General features: G+C 24.7%; 2 protein-coding genes across 7 annotated transcripts; one reads left to right on the forward strand and one right to left on the reverse strand.

Annotated features, from left to right (window-relative positions):
• The first annotated feature begins 1,264 nt into the window (after positions 1-1,264).
• On the forward strand, positions 1,265-14,025 carry LOC114128518 (uncharacterized). Of its 5 annotated transcripts, XM_050208091.1 has the most exons (11): positions 1,265-1,349; positions 1,449-1,537; positions 1,608-1,862; positions 3,969-4,059; positions 4,260-4,427; positions 5,348-5,580; positions 6,685-6,909; positions 7,254-7,399; positions 8,728-8,813; positions 13,282-13,320; positions 13,363-14,025. In XM_050208091.1, exons 3-11 carry the CDS (start codon positions 1,806-1,808, stop codon positions 13,905-13,907), a joined length of 1,590 nt encoding a protein of 529 aa, XP_050064048.1. In that variant the 5' UTR covers positions 1,265-1,349; positions 1,449-1,537; positions 1,608-1,805; the 3' UTR covers positions 13,908-14,025. The 5 variants fall into 5 exon arrangements, 4 of the variants coding, with proteins under 4 accessions (XP_050064048.1, XP_027848843.2, XP_027848858.2 ...); XM_027993042.2 differs by having other exon boundaries at positions 1,266-1,349; positions 13,282-14,025; XR_007606389.1 differs by lacking the exons at positions 1,265-1,349; positions 1,449-1,537 and adding an exon at positions 11,746-11,845 and having other exon boundaries at positions 1,627-1,862; positions 13,363-13,442.
• On the reverse strand, positions 11,854-25,783 carry LOC114128487 (sorting nexin-14-like). 2 transcript variants are annotated; one of them, XR_007606387.1, is made up of 9 exons: positions 25,459-25,783; positions 24,155-24,223; positions 23,841-24,018; positions 23,648-23,779; positions 22,892-23,091; positions 21,502-22,806; positions 21,037-21,377; positions 20,691-20,973; positions 11,854-11,937 (listed from the first exon to the last, which is right to left on the reverse strand). XR_007606387.1 is itself a non-coding variant. In XM_027993012.2 (8 exons), the coding sequence occupies exons 1-8, from the start codon at positions 25,554-25,556 to the stop codon at positions 20,750-20,752; spliced, it is 2,547 nt and encodes an 848-aa protein (XP_027848813.1). In that variant the 5' UTR covers positions 25,557-25,783; the 3' UTR covers positions 15,798-20,749. The 2 variants fall into 2 exon arrangements, 1 of the variants encoding a protein (XP_027848813.1); XM_027993012.2 differs by lacking the exon at positions 11,854-11,937 and having other exon boundaries at positions 15,798-20,973.
• Between the last annotated feature and the right edge of the window lie 1,971 nt (positions 25,784-27,754).

Genomic DNA, 27,754 nt, shown 5'->3' on the forward strand with positions numbered 1-27,754 from the left:
ATGACAATACTTATTAATTAAACAGATAGAAAATATTATAAAATTAAAATAATAGTTTTAAATATTTTAATTATATAAAAATATTTATATGACAAAAAATATAGTAACAAATGGTAAACAAATCACTTTTAATTAAAATAATTACGTGGTCAAATAATGTAATCCTCGACTAGGACAAAAACAAAGATAATTTAATAATAATTTACTGCTCAATTATTTAAAATTACTAATTTATCAATAACACAAGTTAAAACAATATATTTTATTTATTAGGTTTAAAATGATTTTGTTGATAAATATTATGTTTTATCTAAAATGATATATTAGTGAGTTATGACATTTGGCCTTAACTATTGATATAATATAGTAAAAGCTGACGAAATCGTATAATATAGGGAGACTTAGGATCAGATATATGCTTAAAAATATTTTTAAATAATAATAATTAATAGGCATTCTTGTGTATTTTCATCTAAACTTTCCAAATATCACTTTCGTTTCGATCTACTAAAGAAATCTCTACATTAATTCATACACATATTATAATGGCAAATCATTACAATGAAATTTTCATGACATAAAGTCAGTATGGGCATCAAAAAAATTCTTATCACAGAGAAATTCGTTAAATAGAATTAAATAAATTTTGCCCTAATTTTTGATTATGGTTTTCAAAAATATATAGTGAAACAGTTTTATTAAATGAAAATTTAACTACAGATTTACATTATTTAATTTTTACAACAATAATATTATGTCAATATAAAATATAAATAATTTTATATTACTGTCAAATTTATGCTCGTTAGGATACGAAAGCGATATAGAAAGGCACCATAGGTACCAATATACATTTATTATTAATTACCTATACTATTTATTTATATTTTAAAAAAATAATATTAATAGTATTCTTCTTAAATTATGATTATACATTAAATATTTCAAAATCAAATATTTTCGCATGGTTCATCAGTATTTTATGTTGGTAGATAGCATAAGGTTGAAAATCTTAAATGTGTTGTCAAATAGGTAATAAATAGAGGTATACATATAATGTTATTTCTTAATGCATAATATTAGATATTAATATTGTTAAGTAAAATACCTGTATAATTTATTTGTAAAATTAACTTATCTAATAATGTTGATAACCTATCATATGTGTAAGAAATCTATTTGTGAAATATGTTGTCATCATTGATTAGTATTTTTATAATTTTTATTGTAGGTATCTATATCGTACCAATCTCGTACAATTGTAAATGTAAAACAAAATATATCCTAAACGTATTACTAGTTGATTCAGTGTTACTAATAAGCAATAAGGCTTGAATAAGTACAACTAGGTATTTCGAAAATCACTATATTTTAATGTTTTATTTTAGTGGAATCTTATTTGTCGAACCATTCAATAATATTATATAATTTCTTATACTGTTTGACAGATTATTCAAAAGCACATCGCTAAATCATTAAGCAAGTATAATTGATCTCAAATAACTAGACATATAAATAAATATATATATATATAATAGTAAGTAAATACGATAATTCGATAATTATATGATTATTTGTTTTTAAGAAAATATTGTATTTAAATAAAGATTGATAGACATTAAAGTAAACAGAAACCATATTAGTCGTTCGTGAGATAAGCACTACGTCGAAGTTCATATGTCAAGTTACCAGAATTCAATATAATATCTAATGGTAACCGGTTGTACAGTATTGCCCAGCACTTACAACTCTCTAGACGTGTGCAATACAGTTACATACTAATATCGTTGGTAAAATTCTACACAATGTTGCTGAGTACAATTTGTAAGAACAAGTGGTCTGTCAAATCGATTTCGACAAAAGTAAGTATTCGGATTGGTAGGTACCTAATATTATGCTGTTTTAATAGTTGCATACAATGTTATTATACTACCTACTCACAAAACGTACTTACAACACGTAGAGATGTATAATATGTTTAAAATTGGTTTAATGTTTAAAATATTATAGCCAGCGTGCTGTAAATCGTAATTTATAATATAAGTACAAGAGAAAACGAATTTATGTATTTTTAACTTTTAAGCAATACAAATATAATGTGTTTATATTTAATGTCGAAAATTATTACGAACAATAGTAATAACTAATTTCTAACTGTACTTTTATGTCCTACACGTGGCATCCAACTACAGGCGATAAAAAATTTGGTATGTGTACAGTCTGCTACATAACTGATTTTAGCAAGTGGCATTATTGAACAACCGCAAAGCGGTATTTTTTATACACATGTATGACAAAAATACAAAAACAAATAGGTTATTACTCTAACAAGCCTTGTTAGATCACGAATAATCCTATACCTACCTACCATATCTTTTAGATAAACGTATTTCTTATCAGTTATAAAACTATACTACCTACTTGATGAAAATTTTACTTTAAAGTTTCAAACACTCTCGATACAACGTTACTGCCAAATTTGTTATCTGCTTTGTCTAAGCCTGCGTACAGCACAGCGCCACGGCTTATTTATCGTATTAGCGTTATAGTTTTATGATAGTCAATATTATTATAGTAGGTATATTAAACATTTCAAAAGCTTATATAGATACCTGTAAAAAAAAAGTTGAGTGGAATCGAGATTTTCAATTGTAAACCAGTCATAAGTACTTGAGTAAGTATTTAATAATCATAATTAAAATTTGATTATTATGTACCTAGTCATGCTTGTAATGTAGGTAATCGTTTAAGTTTTAATAATTTTACTAATCTAAAAAGAGAGGAAAAAAATATAAGATTGTAAGATACAAACCACTAAGACTAATTTTAAATGATTCGTAGGTACTTCTTGAAAAAAATTAAATATATTATTTGATATAAGATAAAATTGATATAATTAAGATTATCATTTTTCATTCATAATCTTATATAGTTGTATATCTTTTACATAGATTTGTAATTCGAAAGAATATAGATTGGCAAAGTATAAGTTTAAATAATATATAACATATTGTACTGTTTTATATTTAGGTGATAAAAATATTTAATAATATTTATCACGTAATAAATAATAGTAAAAAGTATATGTCACGTATGTTTTTTTAAAGGATTTACCTTTTAAAAGGATACAAACATTTATGCCAGTAGTTATCAACCTCTTCTATTCTATGCGACTATGCCCCCCTTTAAGTCTCGTGCCCCCTTCTATAAATTGAAAAAATTGGTCACCATTTTTATATAAGTACTTAACGAATAAACAATATTGAAAATGAATACTTTTTTATAGAAAAATTATAAAATATAAAAACTCGTAATCTTTATCTAAATCCGATCGTTATTAATTTTTAATTTTTTTCTTACATTGTAAAATAAAAATAACTTAATAAATACAAATTTTACTTCGTGGTGACGAGATTGCGCCTCTCCAGCAAATAGCAATGTACATACGCTCCCTAGGTTGGAAAACACTTAGTATATACAGTATATTATATTATAATATATGAATATATAAACAATCTGAGCCAATAAATATATTAATAAAAAATCATAAAAAGTATAAGATTTAAGTAAATTTATTTATTTTCAGTAAATGTTAATAATTCAAGTTAAATACTTACTTTATTTTAAGTATAATATATATTTTTTATAAGCTAAACAAGTTTATTACTAAACAAATAAATTGAAATTGAGGTTTAACATAAAAATAATAATTAGAAGATTCAAATATCAGCATATTATTATAAACAGTTTTTATTTGTACTACATCAATGTTAAACATAAAAACATTAAAATTAATTTCGAAATTATTGTACAATTTATATATTCAAACTAATTAGACCATACTGTTCATTTTCTCTCAAAATAAATTTTCGTTTTATGTACAATGGGTAATTTAGTATTTTTTAATAATCTTAGTACTTATATTATTCAAGAGCTAATTGACGAATAAATACATTTTTTTTTTCTAGAATTCATCACTTGATGAAATTTTGACGGACACATTTGGTAGGAAGCATAATTATCTTCGAGTGTCACTGACTGAACGTTGTAATCTTAGATGTAAGTGAACAATAACATCTATATACCTATTATTTAGTACTCAAATACAAAGCTGACCAATTAAGTATGAATTAAAATGCTATAGGAAAAATGATGTATTATGAAAATAAATAAAACATAATATAAATAATTTTAATTATATTAATACAATATTTGTATTACTTTTAAAACACAATGTAATTAAGATAAAATTTATTTAGGTGAATATTGTATGCCACTCAAAGGTACAAAACTGTCGGAACAGTCAAAGTTGCTTTCAAATAACGAAATAGTCCGTTTAGTTTCGTTATTTGCCAAATATGGGGTCGATAAAATTCGAATCACTGGTGGAGAACCTACAGTGAAAAAGGATATTATTCAAATAGTTGGTAAGCTTGTAAGATTAATATAATTAAATTTAAGTTTTTATGTTAACGATAATCTATATCGTACTTCGAGCTTTAATCTATATTCAAGATAATAGTAAATGTACTTATAATATATTGAAATTCTTCAAACCAGAAGTTAAAACTACATAATATAAACTATATTATATACCTAAATATATATCCCTCAAAAGAGTAACTACTAAAAAAAAAAACCAGGACATATATTTTAGTAAATTCAGTGGCTAATATAGTTTATTAGTCTTTTAGCCTTTAAGTAGTGGGTGAATCGTAAATGTAAGTTCTTAGAACTTAGGACTAACAACTTAAATAAAGTTAGTCCTTTTAAAAATTATTTATTTTTGTATTTTTAATGTTTTATCCGGTAAAAAGCAAAACATTAATGTAATATAATTATTACATACTATTTTTAAATTCATGTACTATTTAATATTTATTAAAAAGTTGTGTTTATTGCAATAACTAAAAATGCTATCACTATATATTAAATATTTCCAATTATTTTAACAATTTTTTAAAATATCAGACGAAAATAAAACAATCTCATTCAGGTCATCATTTAAAAAAATTAAATATTCATCTATGATTTTTTCTTAAATTGAACACGAACTGTTATGAATTTGTACTATAACTTATACTTAAATTAAACTTTTGTTTGTGTAGGAGCTTATATAATATATATCCGCTTATTACTTTCTGTTATTCGTGTGGGAATTTACTAAACCCCTATGTAGTAGATTTTGATATGGGCAGCATTTGACAAAGCTTAGATTAAACTATGTGTAGTAACCATTTGGGTCTAAGTTTTAGGATGAATTGACTTTTAGTGGTTTTTTTAAAATTATTACCATCAGATATAGCAAACATTAGGTAAGATAATAAAATTCCGTATTCTGTATTAGAATCACTCAGAAATATCAAAACACTTAAAACCATTGCGATGACCACGAATGGTTTAACTTTAACAAAATATTTGGTGGATTTCCAACGAGCTGGATTAAATGCACTAAACGTTAGTTTAGACACGTTGCAACAAAATACGTATGGAAAAATCACTAGAAGAGACGGTCAATTATTGAAAAGGGTATTGGCGGGCATCGATTTGGCATTGCAATTAGGATTCAGTCCAGTTAAAGTACGTATATACACTGTATATATAAAATTAAGTATAGTTGTTACTCGTATTCACCTATTTCCTAACCTTTTTTAACCAGATACGATGCAATTAGTTATAAATACATAGGATAGGTATGTATTTTAATATGAGAATAAAACTATTGACTATTAAGACGCAATATTTTTAGATGGTATTAAATTCTATTATAGTATCAATACCTATATGGCTATATAAATTATAATTATAATAGGAAATATTTTATTAAATTAATTATTTTAATTGAGTAAAAAAATTTTTAAATGTTTTGACGTAGGAGTTCCTATTTAATTTATAGCTCTCATATTTATAATTCACTCATTTGTCAATATTGATAATATAATTTTTATATTGGCGTTATTCGATTTTGGTTTTCTTTTTATACTTTTGTCAATATTTTAAGGCTCTGAAAAAAAATGAATTTCAAATTCCAATATTATGTACATTGAACATATTTCATGTAGATGAAATTTGTATGCCACTGATATTAAATTTAAAATGCAATGCATTTTTACCTTCAAAATAATTTGCAAATTGTAGTAAATTTGAACATTAAACGTTTATAAAAATAATTGTATTTTTCATGTTTTTTATTTGTTGAAATTAAAAACATTGAGGAATAATCTTATATTAAATTTTCAACATTTTTACTGGAATCATTTGTATTGACATAATACGAATATCAAACCAAAGGAAATAAAAAACGATATACTCGTAAGATCGTACAAGAAGCATAAAATGAACCAAAATATTTTTAAATTATGTAATATCTAAAAACTTTATTATAATTATTCAATAGAAATTGTATAAACAATTTTTCAAATTTTTAAATTACAAAATCGATTTTGTTGAAAATATATTTTTTTTCACTATTTTAAAATGTGCAAAGCATTTGTATTTATAGTACCAAAAGTTATGATAATATTAAAAATAAATTGTCAGCAAAAACTCCGAGCCTTTAAATTTTGTATCTTCTTTTGAAGTTCAGAAATGTGATATGTAACATCAACAAGACAATTTTTTGTTCGATTGTAGTTGTTGTTATTGTTATTATTCAGTTTGATATGTTTTTTGTTGTTGTTGTAGGTGAATTGCGTATTGATGAGAGGAATAAATTTCGACGAATTACGTGATTTTGTTGAAATGACCAGACACCGGACAATCAGTTATCGCTTTATTGAGTTCATGCCTTTTTCAATGAATGACTGGGACGAAAAGCGAATGGTACCTTATAAAGAGGCAATACGAGAGATTATGAAGTCGTATCCTAATTTCGAACCTTGCAATAATGAGCCAAATTCAACTTCAAAGGTAAACATAATTTAGTATTATTGAATCATAAAACCATGTAATATATAACCTATAAAATAACTATTTGATGTATTAAAATATATTTTCTACCATCTGTAATTCTTCCGTAAGTGATAAGTTGTTTGTAAAAACTGTTTTACTCAAAAAAACAAAAATCACTTAATATAGTTATATAGTTAAAAAACCAATAAATATAGAATTATAGAAGACAATATTTGGTGTTTAGTAGTTTCTAGTTTAATACTGATCATTTTCATCTCATTCTTTTATTTTTTAATATTATTTGTGTGTATGTATTAATTTTTAAGTTTTTATACAAATAACTACTACGCTATGTTTCATAGATGTATCGGGTGCCAGGATTTGTAGGTAACATTGGCTTCATATCGTCCATGACCGAAGATTATTGCGATAGCTGTAACCGACTCAGATTAATGGCAGATGGAAATCTTAAGGCATGCTTATTTCAAAATAACGAAATTAGTTTGAGGTAAATATTAAAAGCAAATCATTTTTAATAACGATTTCGATTATGATGGTAGTTATTATATGTGATCATCCTTCCCTGACTTATATAATTATATTTAAAATAGTATAAATAAATATCTAATAATATTTTCTAACAAATTAGATTTTGTGCTATTTAGCTATTGCGCTGATAAAAAATATTTTTCAAATAAAAACCATTTATTTCCTACCAATTAATTGTTAAGCAGATAAATTATTTTGTTATGTCAATATGTAGGTATGTTTTAAATTGTAATTCAAACGAGAAGTTTTCAATTATTTTTCTTTGTATATAAAGAATAGTAATTAATTGAATATCTAAATTAAAATGTTTAAAAAAAATTAATTTTACATAATACTAAACAGCTTTTAAAAATTTTTTTTTTTTTGGTGATAAATATTTTAAAATTAAAATTTTAAGTATAAAACCATAAGTTTTAAATTCAAACCTATATAATTATAATGATGTAATATTCAACTTAATAACTAGTGCTATTGTCCTAATAAACCGTAAAGATAAAGTATAGAATTACAATAACTCACTATTCAGCAAATAATCGTTCAAAATTCGTTTTTAATATATCAACACATTTCACAATTTTTTTTTTTTATTTTTAGAAGAAAAATATACAATCTATATCATATAATGGACATAATGAGTGTATGTGTTAAGAGAAAAAAAATAATTTATAATAAAACAAGTATCATCTATTGAATAATCTGTAAAAAAAAATAATTATGTACGAATAAAAAAAGTTTCTTATTCGAAAAAAAACTATTTGTACATCATATGAAAATGTTTAAATACCACAACAGTATTGAATCTTTTGAAAATAATGTTCTTATTTAATACTTTATTAATAATATATCTTAAATAATATTCTTCTCGTCCATACTAAGGTATTTAGCTACCTACCTATATAAAAAATTTTTAAAAACCAACAAATAAACCATAATAATTTAAACATAAAAATAAAAAACTACCTACCTAAATACATTACTTCATATAATAGTCAAATGTCATATGTTGTATACTTAGGTACAGTGTAGGTACAGTTCTATACGCTTGAAGTATCTCCGTGGTTAATCAATACATTATCTAAATACAGGATTTTTAAATTTCAATCTATAAGAAATTAATTAAATAATAAATTAAAATTCTTATAGAAAAAACTACATTTATTACCGTATTTTTAAATTAATTTTAATGTATCTATATCGGACTATATTACGTTTAGTAAGTTATTTATATACTAATAAGGAAAACATAATACAATTTGAATTACTTGAATTTACTATATATTGGTCTAGAGATCCGCTTCGAGAAGGAGCTTCAGATGAAGAGTTACTAGACATCATATCAAACGCTGTGAATGACAAAAAGCGGAAACATGCTGGTAATATTATACTTTTAAATTTAATAAAATAATTAACAGAGTACCTAGGTAGTTTCAGATGTAAGAAAATCCCCAGGTCTATTAACGATGAGCGAACTGATTATAAAATGTATTTAATCTCACTTAGCCATTATGTTTGTTAATACATATAAAATGACGAGTAAAACGGTATTTTAACTAAATATTTAATTTATTTATTATAATATTACAGGCAAAATTTTAAATTTTAAAAATTTAATTTAGTAACATATTTATGTTTATTGTGATTGTTGATTCGTAAGTATATTAGTTTGAGAACTAATATAATCAATACATAATACATGCATGACGTTTTTTAAATGTATCTGGACGCGAGTTTCAAAAATATCTGAGTCGTAATTTTTACCAGCGATAAATATAATAAATTATATATTATACTCATCATTGCATGATAATTTATCTCTTTCAATTTTATAGAGGTTACATTTTTTTTTGTACATAGTAGTAATATGATGTAAATTGTATATAACATATAGGTAGATATTAATATACAGATAAAATAGAAATGGTATAGGGCGTATGCAGTTGAGTCTAAAACGAATAAAAAAAAATGTTGGCTTACTATAAGTAATATACTAATATTATACTTGAATATCGAAAAGTCAATCAAATATGGTTATCAGATAGATACTTAAAATTATTTATAATCAATAGTTAAATTATCCTAGCGCGATATATGACCGCATTAGCTCTACCGCTTAGTATTGTTGATATGTTGACATAATCCTTATAGATGTTTTTATTCGTTCGTGAAACGTTTTTACAAAATTTGTATTTTGAATTTAATACAATTTTTGTTAATAATAATTTAGTAACTAAGTTATGTTCTTAACGTCTATTGGACCTATCTTACAAAACAAAAAATAATGATTATTTAAGTATTTGTTTATTTTTATAATATTACACACTCATTTTATATCTTTACTGAATTAATACTAATCTATTACCTATATTAAATTCAAAACTGATATCTCATTCGTATTCGTATAGAAGAGTAATGTCCATAAAATTCTGAATTTGGTACACTAATATAAAAATATTTTATGCTGAAATAGAAACAATAAAAATAAATAATTAAACGTATATTTTTTTAACTATTGTGACATCACATTATGCCAGTACTTAGTATAGAGACCAATTAGGTAGCCAAAAAGTATAAGCTAAAAATATAAAATCTTTATTATATTATTATTTATATTTTTAAATTTTTAAATTTGATTTGCTATAATATTTCAAAACTACTTCACGATTTTCAGCATATTATTAAATTTAATCTAAAAAAAAATGTATAAAGCCTTGTAGAATTTTGCACAGGATCTCACAGTATCATCGGTGTCACATTGGCGCCGGCTCGTCAAAGAAGATTATTGTTAAACAAACAGTAGTCAATATTTTCTGTTGATGTATACATCTTGTCAATATCGCTTATTTCTACCGATTCAGCACTTAATTCAGTTTCATATTTTATCTATTGCATTCTTTATAACTGATGAAAAATATGTAGGCATTTTTGCAACTGTTGCACTATATAAGTTCTATCTTAAAACTCAAGAAAATGTTGCACTATTCTTTAAAAAGTCTTATAAGTATAAATATAATTTAGTTATTTAGTTAAAGAATAAAATATTTATAGTATATAGGTGTATACCAAAAATAAAACAGAGAATTAGTTGAAAATAGAATATCGATTCATATTCTTAATTTATTTTAGTATTATTAAATATTATTTTTTCATCGATATAAGTAGTAGAAGTAGATAGATAGGTACAATAAATTATTGCTGAATATCAAATTATAAAATGTTTTTTAGAAGATTTTTTATAGCGTCAACTTACACGTGTGCTACTGTACGGTACATATTTATTTATAAATATTTATAATTTTAAGGTCTAAAGATCCTATTAGTATATATTATGTGGTAGGCATATAGTCAAAGAATTAAATTTTTATGCAATTTTACTATACTCCTAACAGACATTTAGTTAAATGTCTATTACAAGTCAAGCAAATAATAAAAATGAACAATTTTGTATTATTTAAAAAAATTAACTTCCTATGTCCTATAGGTATTTTCTATTAATTAATTTATTGTTATTTTATATAAAAATAAACTATATGTATTATTCATTGATATGTAAAACACGTAGGTATGTAAAATATATGTTTGATTTCGTATCCATTGGTACTATTGTTTCAAAACTTAAATCATAAATATATATTGATAATTAGTAATTACTAATTATATATGATAATATATAGTTTTTTTTATATAGGTATATATATAAAATAGCAATAAATAATTAATAGCAAATATAGTTAAATTTTTTAAATAATATACAAAATGTTTCACTTTTATTATTTGCCTGACTTGAAATAGACATTTAGTTAAATGACTAGGTATTTAACTAAATGTCTAGGTGGATTGTGAAATTGCATAAAATTTAAATTATTTGTCTATATGCTTATGACATATACTTACATATTGTATACACTTTACATAGGTATGTAAAAGTTTTAATATAATATTTAAATAGGTATATATATTTTTTCATTGCAATTTAGTTCTGATTAAGTAGTATTATTCTTAATTTTATAAAAATTAAACCCTGACATTTAAGGTTGTAAATATGAAGAAAAAATATTTAATGCACTTAACTTCGAAATGAAGATAAGTACCTATCTATGTTTTTTTTTCAAAACCAATAGGAATTACTCAGATATTTGTTTTATATGTCTACTATTTACTAATAATGGTTTATTTAAAAAAAATTATGATTAGGTAAATAGGTACATTTACATAGGTTTTTGTGCATAATAACTCGACTCGCCGCCTTGCAAACAAATATAATATTATAATATAAATAAATATTGATTGAGTATCACGATGTTTTAGGAATGAAAAATCTTCCTCGTATGCCAAATCGCCCAATGATCTTGATCGGCGGATGAGTAATTCCGACAACACATACATCACATAATGCATTGCTTATAATGTAAGACAAATATTTTAAGGTCTAAAACCTTTATACTTATGCCGCAGTGCGGATTTACCAAAGTCCAGAAGTGTGCTCATCTTCTTTTTTAACTGGAAGGAGAGATATAAAATTATGAAGTACATAATTTTACTTTAATGTTTATATTTAAACATTTTTTAAATTTTTTATTTAGAAGTTAATAATAATTATTATATTACTCAAAATTATAATTTAATAACTGCAGATAAGACTAAACTTTATATTAAACTATTATATTCGAAAAAAAATATCAAATAAATGTTTATATAGATTGGGATGAATGGATATATATTATACATATATGTATATATTTTTTATTAGAAAATCAATTATTGGTTATTGATCTCTAAATGATGGCAAGTCCTGGTCTCGACATATTTTATTCGGAAGGTTAGATAAGACCTAACTAAATAAAAAACAACTAATAAGACATAATATTAAAATGTCACTAGCAATAATATTTATTGGAAAAAAAAACTAAAAACAAATCAAAAATGTCAAATATTTATGTAAATAAATAATAAGTCAAAATATTTTGAAATTTTACATCGTACCTACATGAAAATTGTTGAACATATTTTGATGAAAATGTCATAATTATTCATTTTTAATAGCAATAACGCAAATAAATTATATACATTTTGTTTATAATATGATGGAATACCTAAGTTAATAGTCCAAACATCAGTGATTTAACATAAAGTATAACTTTTTTAGATCTTTTCTGATTTCTTATAGGTATTGATTTAAAATATGAAAATTTAAAACTTTGTACTGTGTAATCGTATTACTTATATTATATTATTTTAAAGATATCTTAATAGCCATAACGACTTAAATGGCTTTTCACCGCGAGGCTGTAATAATATAAACCCAATTTCACTGTTATAGGCGAACAGATAAAAAAAAAATGTATTTACTACTTAAAGAAGTCTGATTGTTAATTATTAATTAACTTATTTATTTTATATTTTTAATTAATAAATCTATCTACGACCCTGAAATGTATTTTTAATGATCCATGAGTCCACGACGATGTCAAAAAACACACACAATTAAATGCACACTATATTGTTTTGTCTTATGATGCGTAAACTATAATATTAGTATTCCCACGGTTTTTGAACGATTTCCGTGAATCCTCACACGTCCACGTTTTCGAGAATCACCCGTTCTTACGCTTACTCAAAAGAAAAAAAAAACAGATTTTTAATGTGCAAACATTTTAAGTCGTAGCGAGTTTCGAGGGTGTCCTTAAACGCGACGAGGCGGTGGACTAGTTTTTGATTTTTGTTTTTTTTTTTTTTCTAACTCAATTCACTTGGCGCCGTCATACTCACATAATAGATAGGTACCTACAACACAAAATGTAAGTCGGTCGAAAATGTTTTTCCTATTTTATTTTCGTGTTACAGTCGCTGATCGGAGCGTATCGGTGACGACTACGGTGAACCGCGGCGGCCGTTTCGCCAGAAACGTTTGTGCGGCGGCGTCCGGCGGCGGCCGTCTCGCCAGAAACGTTTGTACGGCGTCCGGCGACGACGAGCCGCGCCTGACGCACGTGGACAGGCGGTCGGGCGACGCGCGCATGGTGGACGTTTCGGGAAAACGCGAAACCCGGCGGACGGCCACCGCCGTGGCCCGGGTCCGGTTGGACGCGACGGCCACGCGGCTGATTGCCGAGGACGCGTGCAACAAGGGCGACGTGCTGTCCGTGGCCAGGCTGGCGGGCGCGTGCGCGGCCAAGCTCACGTGGCAGCTGATACCGCTGTGCCACCAGATCAGGTTGGACTCGGTGAAGGTGGACGCCCGGTTGGACGAGCGCGGCGGCCGCGTCCGCATAACGGCCACGGCCGTCAGCACTGACCGTACGGGCGTCGAAATGGAATGTCTGACGGCGTGCACGGTGGCCGCGCTCACGGTCTACGACATGTGCAAAGCCGTAAGCCGGCACACGGTTATCGAGCACGTCAAGCTCTTGTCCAAGACGGGCGGTAAAACCGATTATCGAGCCGACGACGATGACGACGACGACGATTAACGCACGCCAAAGACGTAGGTAGCAGGTTAATGCGAAAACGATCGTTTTGAAATTTTTTACTTTCAAAACTACTTTGTTAACCGTTGTGCATATTAATATAATGCGTTTTAATATTTTATATCATATTTTTTAATATAATATTGTATAGGTACCTAACTACAGTAGGTAACTGATCTGATGTTATTATTACTTATAGGTATTATGTTAATTTATGTCGTCCAAGATTTTCTTTACGCACTTGTACTTGAGTTGTAATAATTTTTGTGACATAAATATTTAATAATTTTGTACGTGTTAGGTAAGTACCTATTTTAAATCTATCATTCTCGAATTCTCGATTAGAAAATTTGAAAAAAAATATAAAATAGATTTTTAAAATGCAATGTCAATACATCGATGTATATATGTAAGTTTATGAACAACGGACACGGGTACATGGATATATTATAGTAGGTATATACATGGTTCTAAACACGTCAACATGAACCGGTAAAACTAACAGTTAAATTTTAAAAGGTAAATAGATTAAAGTTATAATTTTTTCGTTGAAACAATAAAAATGTTTTTTTTTTAATTTAGATAGGTAGCTAGTACTTTTTTGTTATTTGTGAATATTACTCGTATATTTAGATACAGTATATAGGTTCAATGTGAAAAATAATCTGTAAAAATGATCAAAATATGTTTACGTTTAAAATGTTTAAATGTTCTATCGCAAGCCGTAAGCGTACAACGCAAGTTTTTTTACACAAATATTCCTCCACAGCACCTGTTACAGCGTTGTAAAATAATCGATGGAAAAAATTCAAATACTTTTTTTTAATATTGAATATTTTTGGTTTTTTTCTTTGAAAAAATGTTGCTGGATATTAATAAAATTTGCTTAAGCTTTTGCCAATCTCAATAATAGTTTAATTCAGTAGGTATGAGACCACGACAAAAAGCTCAACATAACAAAATATATAACTTTGAATAACGTTGCTCATGATAAATTGAATCAAATTGAAAATTCCTCTGTGAACCCATCTTTAAAATTCTTTCTTATTATACATCTAGATGATCTAGTCCAGATCATTAGAGGAAATGCTATTCCAAATTTCAAATTTATACGTTTAGTTGTTATTGAGAAATAGTGATGAGTGAGCAGCAGTATTTAGATTTTATATATTATATTATTATATATTTATAATGAAATATTTAGCGTCATAATATTACAACGCATCATACATATACACTATACAATATACATAATACATTAATACACATACACAAAGGTGGGCAAGTTAATGAAAATAATTAACTTAAATTAAGTTAAGTTAAGACTTAAGAGGATACAATATCGATAAGTTAAAAGTTAATATGGAAAAAAATATTAACTTAACTCAGTTTAAAAAAAGTTAATCTATTTTTTTAAATTAGTATGTAAATAGTAAATAACATAGAGAGTGAATGTTATTTAAATTCATAATATTGTCTATAAGTATAGAACGGCATAATATCATCATGTATATATTATACACAGCTATAACTGTATAATTTATACATTAGTTGTGTTATTACAGTATTGGATATTTTTATTTTATACTAACATAGTAATATTTACGTATAAACAAAAATTTTCAAAATGTTTTTAACTTGATGGATTTTTTAAATCAACTGTGAAAAGCTAAGTTATTTCAATAGTAAATTAAACTAGTTAAGTTAAAAAGTTAAAAAAAAATTAACTTTTTAACTAGTTAATGCCCACCTTTGCACATACATACATATATATATAAGTTTATTTGCATACAGTTATTACATAATATATATATGGTATTATATTATATATAAATATAGAGTATTATATCAATTGGGTCTAAAATGATTATAATGGATTCATTTGGCATTAAATAATCTACGAAATAAATATATTATATTATAAATGTTGTTTCAAAGTGGTAACTATGAGTTGTACATGTTTTACATTCATATGTATTATTATCGAATAGCCCAATATACAATATAATATATCATTTAACTTATAAATTATAATACTTAATCATAGTTTGCTTCTCATATGAACATATATGATAGGTAGCATACTGTGTTACATGTAGAAATAAGAAATAACTAATAATTATTAGTCTTAACATTTTTATAAATAATAATACAATAATTATTTAAAATAATATTTCTTAATACAGAAATTAAATGAAAAAATAAAATGCACATGAAATAGGTACAGTTTCAATTATAATATTACAATTTATTTTTTTTGTATATACCAAAACATATAATTAACAACATTAAATAACCATAAACAAAACAAAAACATGAAAATCAGCAGTATAATTTTAAAATTTTTGAAAAAAATTAAAACATTAAAGCTTGTATGATTATTTTAAATAGTTTGTTAGGTTGTCAACCACTTAGATTCTTATAATACTCGAGTGTTAGATTTATGATTATGAAAACATTGGAATTAAATTGTTTATAAATATCTTGACATCTTGATAGCAATTAATCAATAAACATAAAAATCTAAATTATACAAAATTTTATTTGTCCGGGTAAATATATAATTTCAATTTAACCTTTGAAAACATAAAATTATGTTACCAAAATAATATAAATTATATGTTTAATATAGTAATTGTGCATAGACAATATCATTCTTGAATCTTTAATCAAATTAAATTAATATAGTAAAGAATTAATATTTAAAATCATTTTAGAATAGCATATTAAAAAATAATTATAATGGATTTGATCTGGTTTTTAAAATAGGTATCATAGTAAATATGAGCTGCAAGTTTAATTAAATTTTTATCGATTCATGTTGATAGTTTTATATACATAGTCATTATTTGTTTAAATTCATATAGGTACCTAAATCGTACAATAATTTAGTGGTTTTTTCACGACACCTAGTTTTGTTGAGTTTTCAAATTTCAAATTAAAACTTTTTTTTTAATACATAGTGTAAATTTATGACACATATTGGAGCATATTTTATAAGTTTATAACTATCGATGTATATTGATGCACATATAGGTATTGATCTATTTCTTTGCATATTTGCATCATATTTACCACATTTATAATGCATATAATTCCGGTTTCTAATGATATTATTTTATTCTTAAGGTTTTGGAGATTTTGGAGATAATGAAAATTAAGTTAATACATTTAAGATTGTGCGATTTGTTTAAAAAAAAAAAGTATCAATTAGGTTTTCATAAACATAAACAATTTCAATTAAACTGAAAGAAGAAAAGTGTATTAACACTTTCAATAATTATTATTTTGAATTGTAAAAAGAAGTGTATAATAATATAATATACACCATTGGTTATAGTTTATTTTTTTTTTTGAGTTTAATAAAAATAATTAATACAAGCTATAATTGACATATTTGCTGACTTAAATAACCAAATTAAATTGACAAATTTTAAAACTTAAAATAATAATATTACACAAAATTAACAGTAAATCAAATGAAAACAATAATATAACAAATAAATAAAAAATAAATAACTATGAAATATTGTAAAATGAATGTTCGATACCAAATTATACACATATTTATTTTATTAGGTAGGTAAAAAAAATAAAAATTATAAATTTTAAAATATTAATGTCTTTTTAGTTACAAGTATAAACAATAATTTTATCTATGTTAATTAACAGTTTACATAAGTATGCTATTAAATCTGCAGATACGTAGCTAATTCTAGATAAAAATAATTGCAAGAAACTTCTTGTCATGTAGTATTAATACAGATAGAAGTTCTATTATGTAACTATGAAAACAGCAGAATATTAAATTAATTATTTGGTCACTTTTAAAATATCATGAAAATTTGATTACTATGAGTAGTAATTAATTATATGGCTATGCTTAGGCTCAACTTAGATAAATAGCAATATTTAATAGCGAGATGATTATTGACATATGTTAAAATAATTGTTGAGCATAGGTGGACATTTGGTTGAATATTTATACTCTGATTAAAGCTTACACGATCCACAGATTTACATATAATTCCATTTAGAAGGTGGAGGTATTGAAATGTTTGGAGGGATAAGACTCTTTGGAAGGAGATGGCCTTATGTCCCCTATACTGTTCAGAAGATTATAATAAGTGATTTAAGTGAGAATATCCTGGCAATATGTATATTATATAAATTTTAAATGCTTGAATCAGGTATATTAAATTTTTGTTGATATTTTGTTAATTAATTATTCATCTTATAAATCACATAGTACAATATTTAAACAAGGATAATTTTCACATTTTAGATATGTCTAAAATTATAATTTATATTTTGCGCGAGAAATACATAAACAGATATTTTACTCCCATTATACACGTCTTAGAAATATTGTGAGCAGTACAAAAATATATTAATAATAAATTATATTTTACTGGTTAAGTTTATTTTTAAAAATAAATTAATATTGTGTATTAGTATATTTTATAAAATTGTGTCTATAACATAATATGAATGAATAATACTTTTAAAATTATACTTTATAATAATTATAGACAAATATTTTGGTAACTGAATAGAAAAAAAAGAGACTAGTGAAGATTTTTTGTTTATAATAAAATTTGATTTTTAAAGATACAGGAGGAAGATTGAAATTATAATATATTATACATTTAGAGCAAGGACTTTCATGCACTAAAACATCATCAAATATGCACTTATGCATCAAAAAATTAAAAATATGCTGTTAAATATGCCCTCAAAAAAAAAAAAAAAAAAAAAATAGAACACTAAGATTTATAGCTCTAAAAATTTTATTTTTTCTTTGAATATTTTATTTTAATAAATATACATTATCTCTCTACAAGTTTTAACTAAATTTGATATCACTTTATTGTAATCTAATCTACAGATTCACAATTAAGATAAAATGAGTCTTTATCGTCTTTATGATAAATTATAAAGAAACAATTAAAAATAATAATTTATGTCCTTGATTATGAAAAATATTCAGCAAAGTACATGGTTTTCAAAAAACCTTCAAAATATGCACTACAAACTTAAAATATGCTCTTATAATCAAAATATATGCCCTTTAAACCCAAAAATGTCAAAATATGCATAAAAATGTTGAGCTTTTAGTCACAAACATTTTGAAATGTGTTGTGTACTTACTCAAAGTTAACTAAGAAAAATATGTGAATGCATGAAAGTCATTACTCTAATTTATTATAATCATTATTACTACCTACTCTTTTTATTTAAATTAAAATTATTTTGTACAGATAGCAATTAATATTTTTGAAATAGATTGTGGATTGGTACTAAAAATGAACCATACTTTTTTTGTTTTGGAAACTTCTACAAATAATATTGATAAAAAAATGTTAGTTTTATAAATGCATATTAATACTTTTAAATACTTCTAATATAATACAACCAATTTAAGCTTATCAGGTATAATTCATGTGTTTACAATGTTTACATAGTAACATATAAATAAACTGTATTATTATTTCTATTTCATTTTAAAATACTATTTTATAAAAAAATAAATCTATCATCTGTCAAAAACAAACTATAACATCATGCTATAATCTAATGAAAACATTCATTCTAATGATAAATTCTAATATATTTTTTAAATATCAATTAGGATAATGTTTTTAAAGCCATATTTAAATTAATGATTTTAAGCTTAGGAACATTTGTATTTAAATAATAATTAACTGCTGAAAATGTCTTTGGTATATGTTTAAATATTTAAAAATTATAAACGTCAATTAACTAAATGGAAAACTATTACAAATACTATTATATTTTTGAAATACTAGTTTATTTATATTAATAGATTTTGAAATAAAAAGATTTTGAAAAGTAAAATTTTTTATGAATTTTTATTTTTGTTTTATTTTGACAAATAGGTACTCAGGTAAATACTTCCTCACTTGTTTAGTTAGGATAAAACTTAAAAACTGGTAAATCTTCACTTAAACATACTAACAAATTTTAATTTTAAAATAATTTGGAAAATAAACATTGCATTTCAAACCAACATTTTGGTTTTTATTTCAATTATATCCTTAGAATATTTAAAATATATTTTTAACAATTTATACATATATGTATTTTGTATATATATATATATATATATATGAAACTACATGATTAATGTTTATAATCTATTGATATTAATCTACAAGGATAACAATGCTTAAGTAATATGTTTTCTGTCTAAAATTAAATATTTATGTATGTACATACTGTTATATACATACATTTGATAAAACTAATTCAAATTAATTTTGAATGGTAAACTAACGCTCTGTGAGTTGTATATAAAACTACCAACTACCATATACTTATTTTATTTTGGATTTTATTTTTATAATACCGGAATAAAAAATTCATAATAAATAAATTGCTGTATTACATTAGTATTACGCCTAATGATGTTGATTTAAAAATAAATTATAATTATGTCAAATGTATGTATTATTATTGTTTATTTTATTATTAAATATACTAATATAGTATGCACTAATGGTAATATTATTTAAAAAATACATTTTCTACTATAATTATAATCATTCAAACTTTAGAAAAAATGCATTCTTGTCAAATTGAATTAGCCATTTTTAATCAATAGAATAAAATTTTGACTTCTTATTAATTTAATTTAAAAAAAAGACTTCTATATATTTACTTATGAATAAATCAAAATAATAATTTAGTCAAACAAGCATGAAAAATCCAAGTAATTAGGCTTTTAAATCTATTAATCAACTATAAAGCATATAAGTTATATACCTTATTTTGATATTTAGGAATGTATCACTCAATATTATCACAGCAATAAAGTTTTATCATCATAATTGTTCGATAAGTTGTGTTCGTAGTTCTGGAAACATTTCTGGTATCAATATATCTAAAAGTCTATAGAATAATTGTTTATTCATCACTGCATTTTGTGTACATTGAAACAAACACGTCAACAGTGGAGAAAAAACTGAATTATTCAATAATTTCAAATGTTCAACTGAAATTTGATGATCAGTCTTTTGTGGTGCATCATCACCGGGAAATAGAAGATCTATAAGAATAAAAATAATATTAAGTCTAAAAATTTTTTCATATTGAAGAAACTTGTACATACTTTCTAATAATTCAATTAAGTTTGATATTTTAGAAGGTGTAATTGATTTTACAATACGAAGACTGATGTAGCGTTGTATAATAGAATCAACAATATTGCCACACATTGATTGTATAGCCAAAATTAATTGAACAACAGAATTTGACATATTGTATACATGTACTCCAAAAAAAATAATACAGTTAATTGGACCACAGAGAAATTTTATTTGATCTGATATTCCTTCTAATGGTGTTTGGTTTTCATCTTCAACTAAATTTAAGTTATTACCAAAAACTGAATTTTCAGCAATTTTAAATTTTCTTTCGGGTAGATGTTCACTTAAATCTTTCCACTCGTACCTGTAATTCAAAGCAGATGTATTATAAAATGTTTTACTTAGAATCATTAGACCCTAATTATAAATCCTAAAATATACTTATACAATAATTTATTATTAATTGCAAAAATATATATTATTTATACCTTTGTTTTAGTTTAGTTTCAACTGAAGCCATAAATACAGAAATGAATGATTCTAAATTTTGTCCACGTTCTTTTCTCAAAGAAATTGGCATAGATTTCCTTAACAATCTTCCAAGAGCTGATTCAGAATCTTCAAAATTGTCTATAGACGTTAAAAACATATGCAATAGATCTGATCCCCTAAGCTCAGGTTTCTGTAATAGTTGATTGAGAAACTGGACATAAATATCATTATTTTCTGTTTTTTGTAATAAAATTCTTCTTGAAGGTAATCGAGCATCTACAAATACTCCATGGAATTCAGTAAGTTTTGATTTTAAAGTATAAAAGTCAGCAAGTCTTCTTTCTACACACCATTGTTTGATTGAATCATTTTCAGCTGTCTCTACTGAAATAAAAAATACTAATGATTGGCCACCATTGGATCCAGATTCTAATTTCATAGCTGATGTTACATCAGTTACCCTCCAAGTGCTTAAATCTCTTTCACTGTTAATGATTTCACTATCAACAGATAAATCTTCTCCATACTCTGGATCACATTCAGAAGATAAAGAATCAAATTGGCCATCATATATAGTACTTGACTTCATAGCTCCTTTAATTCTATTTAGTTTATGACTTATCTTAGAAGTATTATTTTTTTTCTCATTATTCGACAAAGATTCTTTTGATGAAGTTTCTGGAATATTACGTGGTCCACATATCCAAGAAAAGTATTCATCAGAATTGTGAAACTCTATCCAGTAACTATTTTGTAAGGTAGAATATGTTTGTTCGTAAGCTTGATATAATGGTTTTGAATTTTGAAGTTTAATAACATCTTTAGATAAAACTTTTCGTAGTTGACTTACTAATTCAGGATCAAAACTTATACAATCTGGTGAATGGGAACTGAAATATACAGAAAATATATCCCAAGCATCTCGATAAAGCATGTCAAGTTCTTGAGATGATATTTCTGGTCTTAACATGCGCTTGTTAAACTGTTCAACATCTAAACAAAATTGTAACAAATGCACAGCACCTTTTCTTTTCAAAAAAGCTGTAAATGCAGATAAAATTGTTGAGTCTTTAAATATACTACGCATTTCAAGCTGTACAGTATCATGTTGATTTTCACCAATAAATTTTGATAAAAATTCAACTTGTTTATCTTTGCTTATTGTAGTTGTTGAATTAATAATTGATGATTTGGATAATTTTGACCAAGTAAAAGTAATGTTTGCTGGATTACATATTACATCTGATATTGGTAATAATACCCAAAGTGAAAGAAGTTCTCGCAATAAAGTATAAAATATCCTGTAAAATAAATAATGGTGTATTTAATATTTAGAAATACATTTTATTTTAAAAAACTGTATAACAATAAGAGTTATATTCATACATGCATTGAAGATCGCTTTGTCGTGTAATGAATGGCAGTACACTTGAAGATACTTTTTTAAGGTACATAATCTCAACTTTTCGATTACTGACAGCATAATGATATGCAATTTTTTTACCATTTTCTATTTGTTGGCAGTGCTTTATATGTGATAAACATATTGGAATTACTTTATGCAACACAATTTCTTCTACATTCAACTGAAATATTTTATTAACAGTAAATAATTTGTTCATGACAAAAAAATAATATTACATAACTTAATTTAAAATTTAAATTCATCATGTTATTATATTCATATTAATATCAACGTTTTGAACGTTTTTTTTTTTTTAATAATAGAATAATTTTTAAACATACAGCAAAGATTGTTTATTATTTTGATGTTAGAGAGACACAGTGTTTGATTCTAGTGATTAAAGGTGACATGAATCAAAAATGGTTGAGAACTACTGAATTTTAAATCAATAGATGATTGCAGAAATGTCACGAGTCACATTTTTTATGAAATTGAGATATTAGTAAAAACGTATACTAGTCATGTGTTTCTATGCATTTAAGTATAAAAATGTCCTTAGTTGTATAATTACTATTAATTAGTATATGATAATATATTTTAATAAGTATTTATTCTTAAAATATATTATACAGTTTTTATTAATTATCCAAAAGTTTTAAATAATTGACTCATGACATTTTTGCAATCATTGATTCAAATACTAGTGCAATATTAATATTTATAACTTTTTTACTAACTTGTAATAATCTTTTAAGCAAAACACTTGTTGCAAATCTTACAACTTGCTTAATTTCTTTTACAAAATGTGGATCATTTGAAATATTTTCATACCAACTTTCTACATATACCTTTATTATTTTTGATAATAGCTAAAAATAATAATAAAGATTATTAATAATTATAAAATTATTTACTGTAAAATTAATTTACTTTATCTATTGAAGAATCAATTTGTTCTGGTATTAATAATCCTTTCCATGGTGTTTCTTGATTAAGACATTTTAAATGTAAGTCACATGAAATACAGTTTTTGCAATTATTACATTTACATTTGTAAGTCTTATCAAATTTATTCTCCGACACAAAAATAGTATTTAAATTTTGGTATCTGTAAAATAAATAAAATCATAAAAAATATTTTAAAATATAGGAGGGCATAAAGGTACCATAAATACATTTTAATATTTTATAGTTGCAAGTATTTTTATTAAAACTATTTAAAACAGATTATAAATTAAACTTACTTAAGGGCATAATCAAACATGTAATATCCACAACCAATCGCAATAATAACAATAATGAAACTCAAACATCTAGACAAAATAAGAATAAAATATTTTAAACAAATCAAGTTTAATTAATTATAAACATAATAACATTTTAATATTACCAAACAATGTATACTATTTATTATAATAGTTTGACTACAAACAATAGAAGCAAAGCTTATACTTTATTTTTAAGATAGGTAGTCAAAATTTGATATTAAAATTTAGTTGTTTTAGAAATATTAAAAACATAAGTAAAAATTCACCACTAATTTCTTGTAATATAATACCATTATTAATCAATGTTTATTAGCTAAATATGTATACATATATATTATTAAAACAGTTGAAAGTCAACAATTTGTAATTCATTTTCAATTTTAAAGTTAGGCTAGAAAAACCTGTTGCATTAGAAATGATTAAAAATATTGTTGATATAGTAACTACTTCTATATTTTAGAGATAATAATGAGTTTATCTATCAAATTTTAATGCATTATTAGTGGTAAGTAGATTGCATAGGTAGATTTATAAGAAAAAAATTTTAATTATCACAACTTGTATTACACAATATGTAAGAGGATGCCATCGCATAATTTCTTTTCTATCTAACTTATGCTCAAAATAGTAAATATTTATTCAGCAGAATCACTTTGGTATTGTTAGCTTTAATATTAGAATAAATTAACTTAAAGTTAGGAACATTACTTGTGTTACATGAGATATAAATTCTTCAATTTATGAGCATAATATGTTATAATAGAAAAATTTTATAAAAACCAACGTGAAAACAAATATTATTATATTCTTTATTTAATTTTAAACAATGAGTAAGTTCACTCTAATATTAAGCCTAACATACAATTGGTTTTGGCCTACTCAAATTTGCTATGTTAAGCGTAAATTAGAAAAAGAAAACACCATTTGTTTTGAAATCCTCTCAGGGAAAAGAATTAAAAAAGTTATTTGTCAATTATTAAAAAACAGTAAATGCAGTAATGCAATATTTTATCCTTACATAGTGTTTTATATCTACTAAATATCAGAGTAACATAATAAACATATTATACTAAAAGCGAAAGAACTTTTTCAAATACAGTACTATAATGACAAGCATACGCTTTTAAAGCTTTTAACGAAAAACCGGTTCAAAATAAACGAACAAAAGTTCCAAGTACCTACCTACCTATCTATAAAACTATTTAAATAATTTTTCAAAATCCTGACGTAGTGTGTGTACATACATTATCAAGTGGTGCATTGATGTGTTCACAACTTACCCCCAAACGAACAAATTGAACAGAAGTACACAGCTAATGGCCACTACGCCATAGTAAACAATTCTGTCATCTGTCAACAGGTCGAGGATGTCTTTCATTTTGCTCCATAACAAACACCCGAAGCGACGTGCAGGAAACCGACTAGGGACCGTAAAAAACAAATCGGTCGATTACGACATTAGTCATTGTCGTGTAATTATTTACATTTAACGATAACTAGTACGATGACACTCGAATAATAAATTATTGTGTTACACGCATGAAATAATATATCATATTTTAATGTATTTATTACATATTGCAGCCAGTGATTTGTTACGAATTTACGTGTTATCTTATCAACGGTGACAGTGATTACGTTTTTATCATCGGGCGTGCTCGTTGCCTAGATATATATGTATATATATGAAACTGAATAACGGGCGCGGCTCTTAAGTATATGGTTACGATCGATATACCATAATATACATACATATATGTTATATGTATTCCATTCTATTAAAATTGCTCGTTATTATACTGTAATACTCAGCGGTCGTGGGTCGAATATTTTATAATATAATAATTTTTAATGTATATTATGTTTTACACTGTTCACTTTTTTTTTCAAATGCCCAGTGCCTGATGTCCGATGCACTAAAGCTAGAGTGGCCTTAGATAATATTTCATACGTTGTTTTTTTGAAGGAAACTAATCGTAGATTGGAACCTATACGAGTACGGTCTATGGAAAGTGGTCAAACAGTCAAATATAATTAATAAAATTAAATTAAAATCATATATTATTATACATATACCTATAATTATTTTTTACTATACATCTATACCATTTAATACAAAAAAAAAAACTGCCAAACTGAACGAAAAAGGTGAACAGTATTTGAACTTTAATACTTATTAAAGAATATTAAATACAATTTTTATAACTGTTGTAATAATACATACCTAATATGAGTAGGTAGGTATTACAAAAAGCGTTTTCAAGCCTGTTTGGTAATATAGGTAGGTATATAAGTATTTATTATTTAAATTAAACATTTTATGAATCTTTAAAAACAAAAACAAAAATTAAGAATTTGGTCATACTATTTATATAATAATTATATATGTAATTGAATTATACTGAACAATGTTTTCCTAGCAGAACAGTCAATTTTTGTTTTATTGTACGTGTCTATAAATCTATTTATTTGAAATTATAATAATAGGTATACTGCAAGATCGCCAAGATTTAACAAGCTACAATCCCCTTTTTTATACAAATATCTACAACTATTCAAAATCCAATTTTTGAAATTATTTTTAAATATAGATATCTAAAAACCTACTGTAAATTATTTAACATATTGTGTTTTATCTGACGTATTAATATCAAAATCCAAACAATAATAGATTTTTAGTTATTTTATTTTTATGTACTATAATTATAAAAGCTCCATTGCATGGATGAATCAGATGAATCATCATGATAATGAATTTGAAAGATATAAAAGCTTTAATTGTAAATTTAAAATTTTAGTACCTAATTAATATTAATCTATTATGTATAATTTAAAAAAATAATCCAAACATAATAATTATAAATATTAGGTTCAATATTAGGTACATCTAATTTATATATATGTGCCTTCTGTTTGTAGAACCTTTTTTTAAGAAATATATATTATCCTTAATAGTAGTTATTAAATACATTTTAATAACTGAGAAACGTTAACTGCTACCTAGTTCAAGTTTTGAATTAGTTACATCGAAATGTAAAGAAGTGAGAATATCAATAATAATAAATTATCCACTAGACAGTGTAAAGGGAGGTTATCGATAAAAAAAAAAAACAAAAGTTTATATCGCTACACGATACTATACAAGTACCAAAAAAATCTCAGTATTAATTAATTTAAGGAAAAAATGAGGGTGCGAGTTCCTATGCTTGATAAATCACTCCGTCTCTATGTATATTATTATGTTTATTCATATTCATTACGGGTCATTTGATCTAAACATTATTACCTATTATTTTGCAGGGCGTGGTATAGATACCTATAGACTATATAGACTATACAGTATAGTAATATAATATAGTAGGTATGCATATGTGACGATAACCTATGTGATGGTCTTTGGCCTTCATCAAAGTGGTCGAATTTACTTCTCAGAAAGTACCTTCTTACGAGATCAGACTGATCAGACTATCAAAGATACAGCTAACGAGTATAATTACTAATTAGGTACCGAATTATATGCCGACAAAAGTATTCGTAATTTATTAACTGTATATAATGTATTCATCTGTAGTGAGT

Source organism: Aphis gossypii, chromosome X (genome assembly GCF_020184175.1).
Source record: "Aphis gossypii isolate Hap1 chromosome X, ASM2018417v2, whole genome shotgun sequence".
NCBI classification, from domain to species: domain Eukaryota; kingdom Metazoa; phylum Arthropoda; class Insecta; order Hemiptera; family Aphididae; genus Aphis; species Aphis gossypii.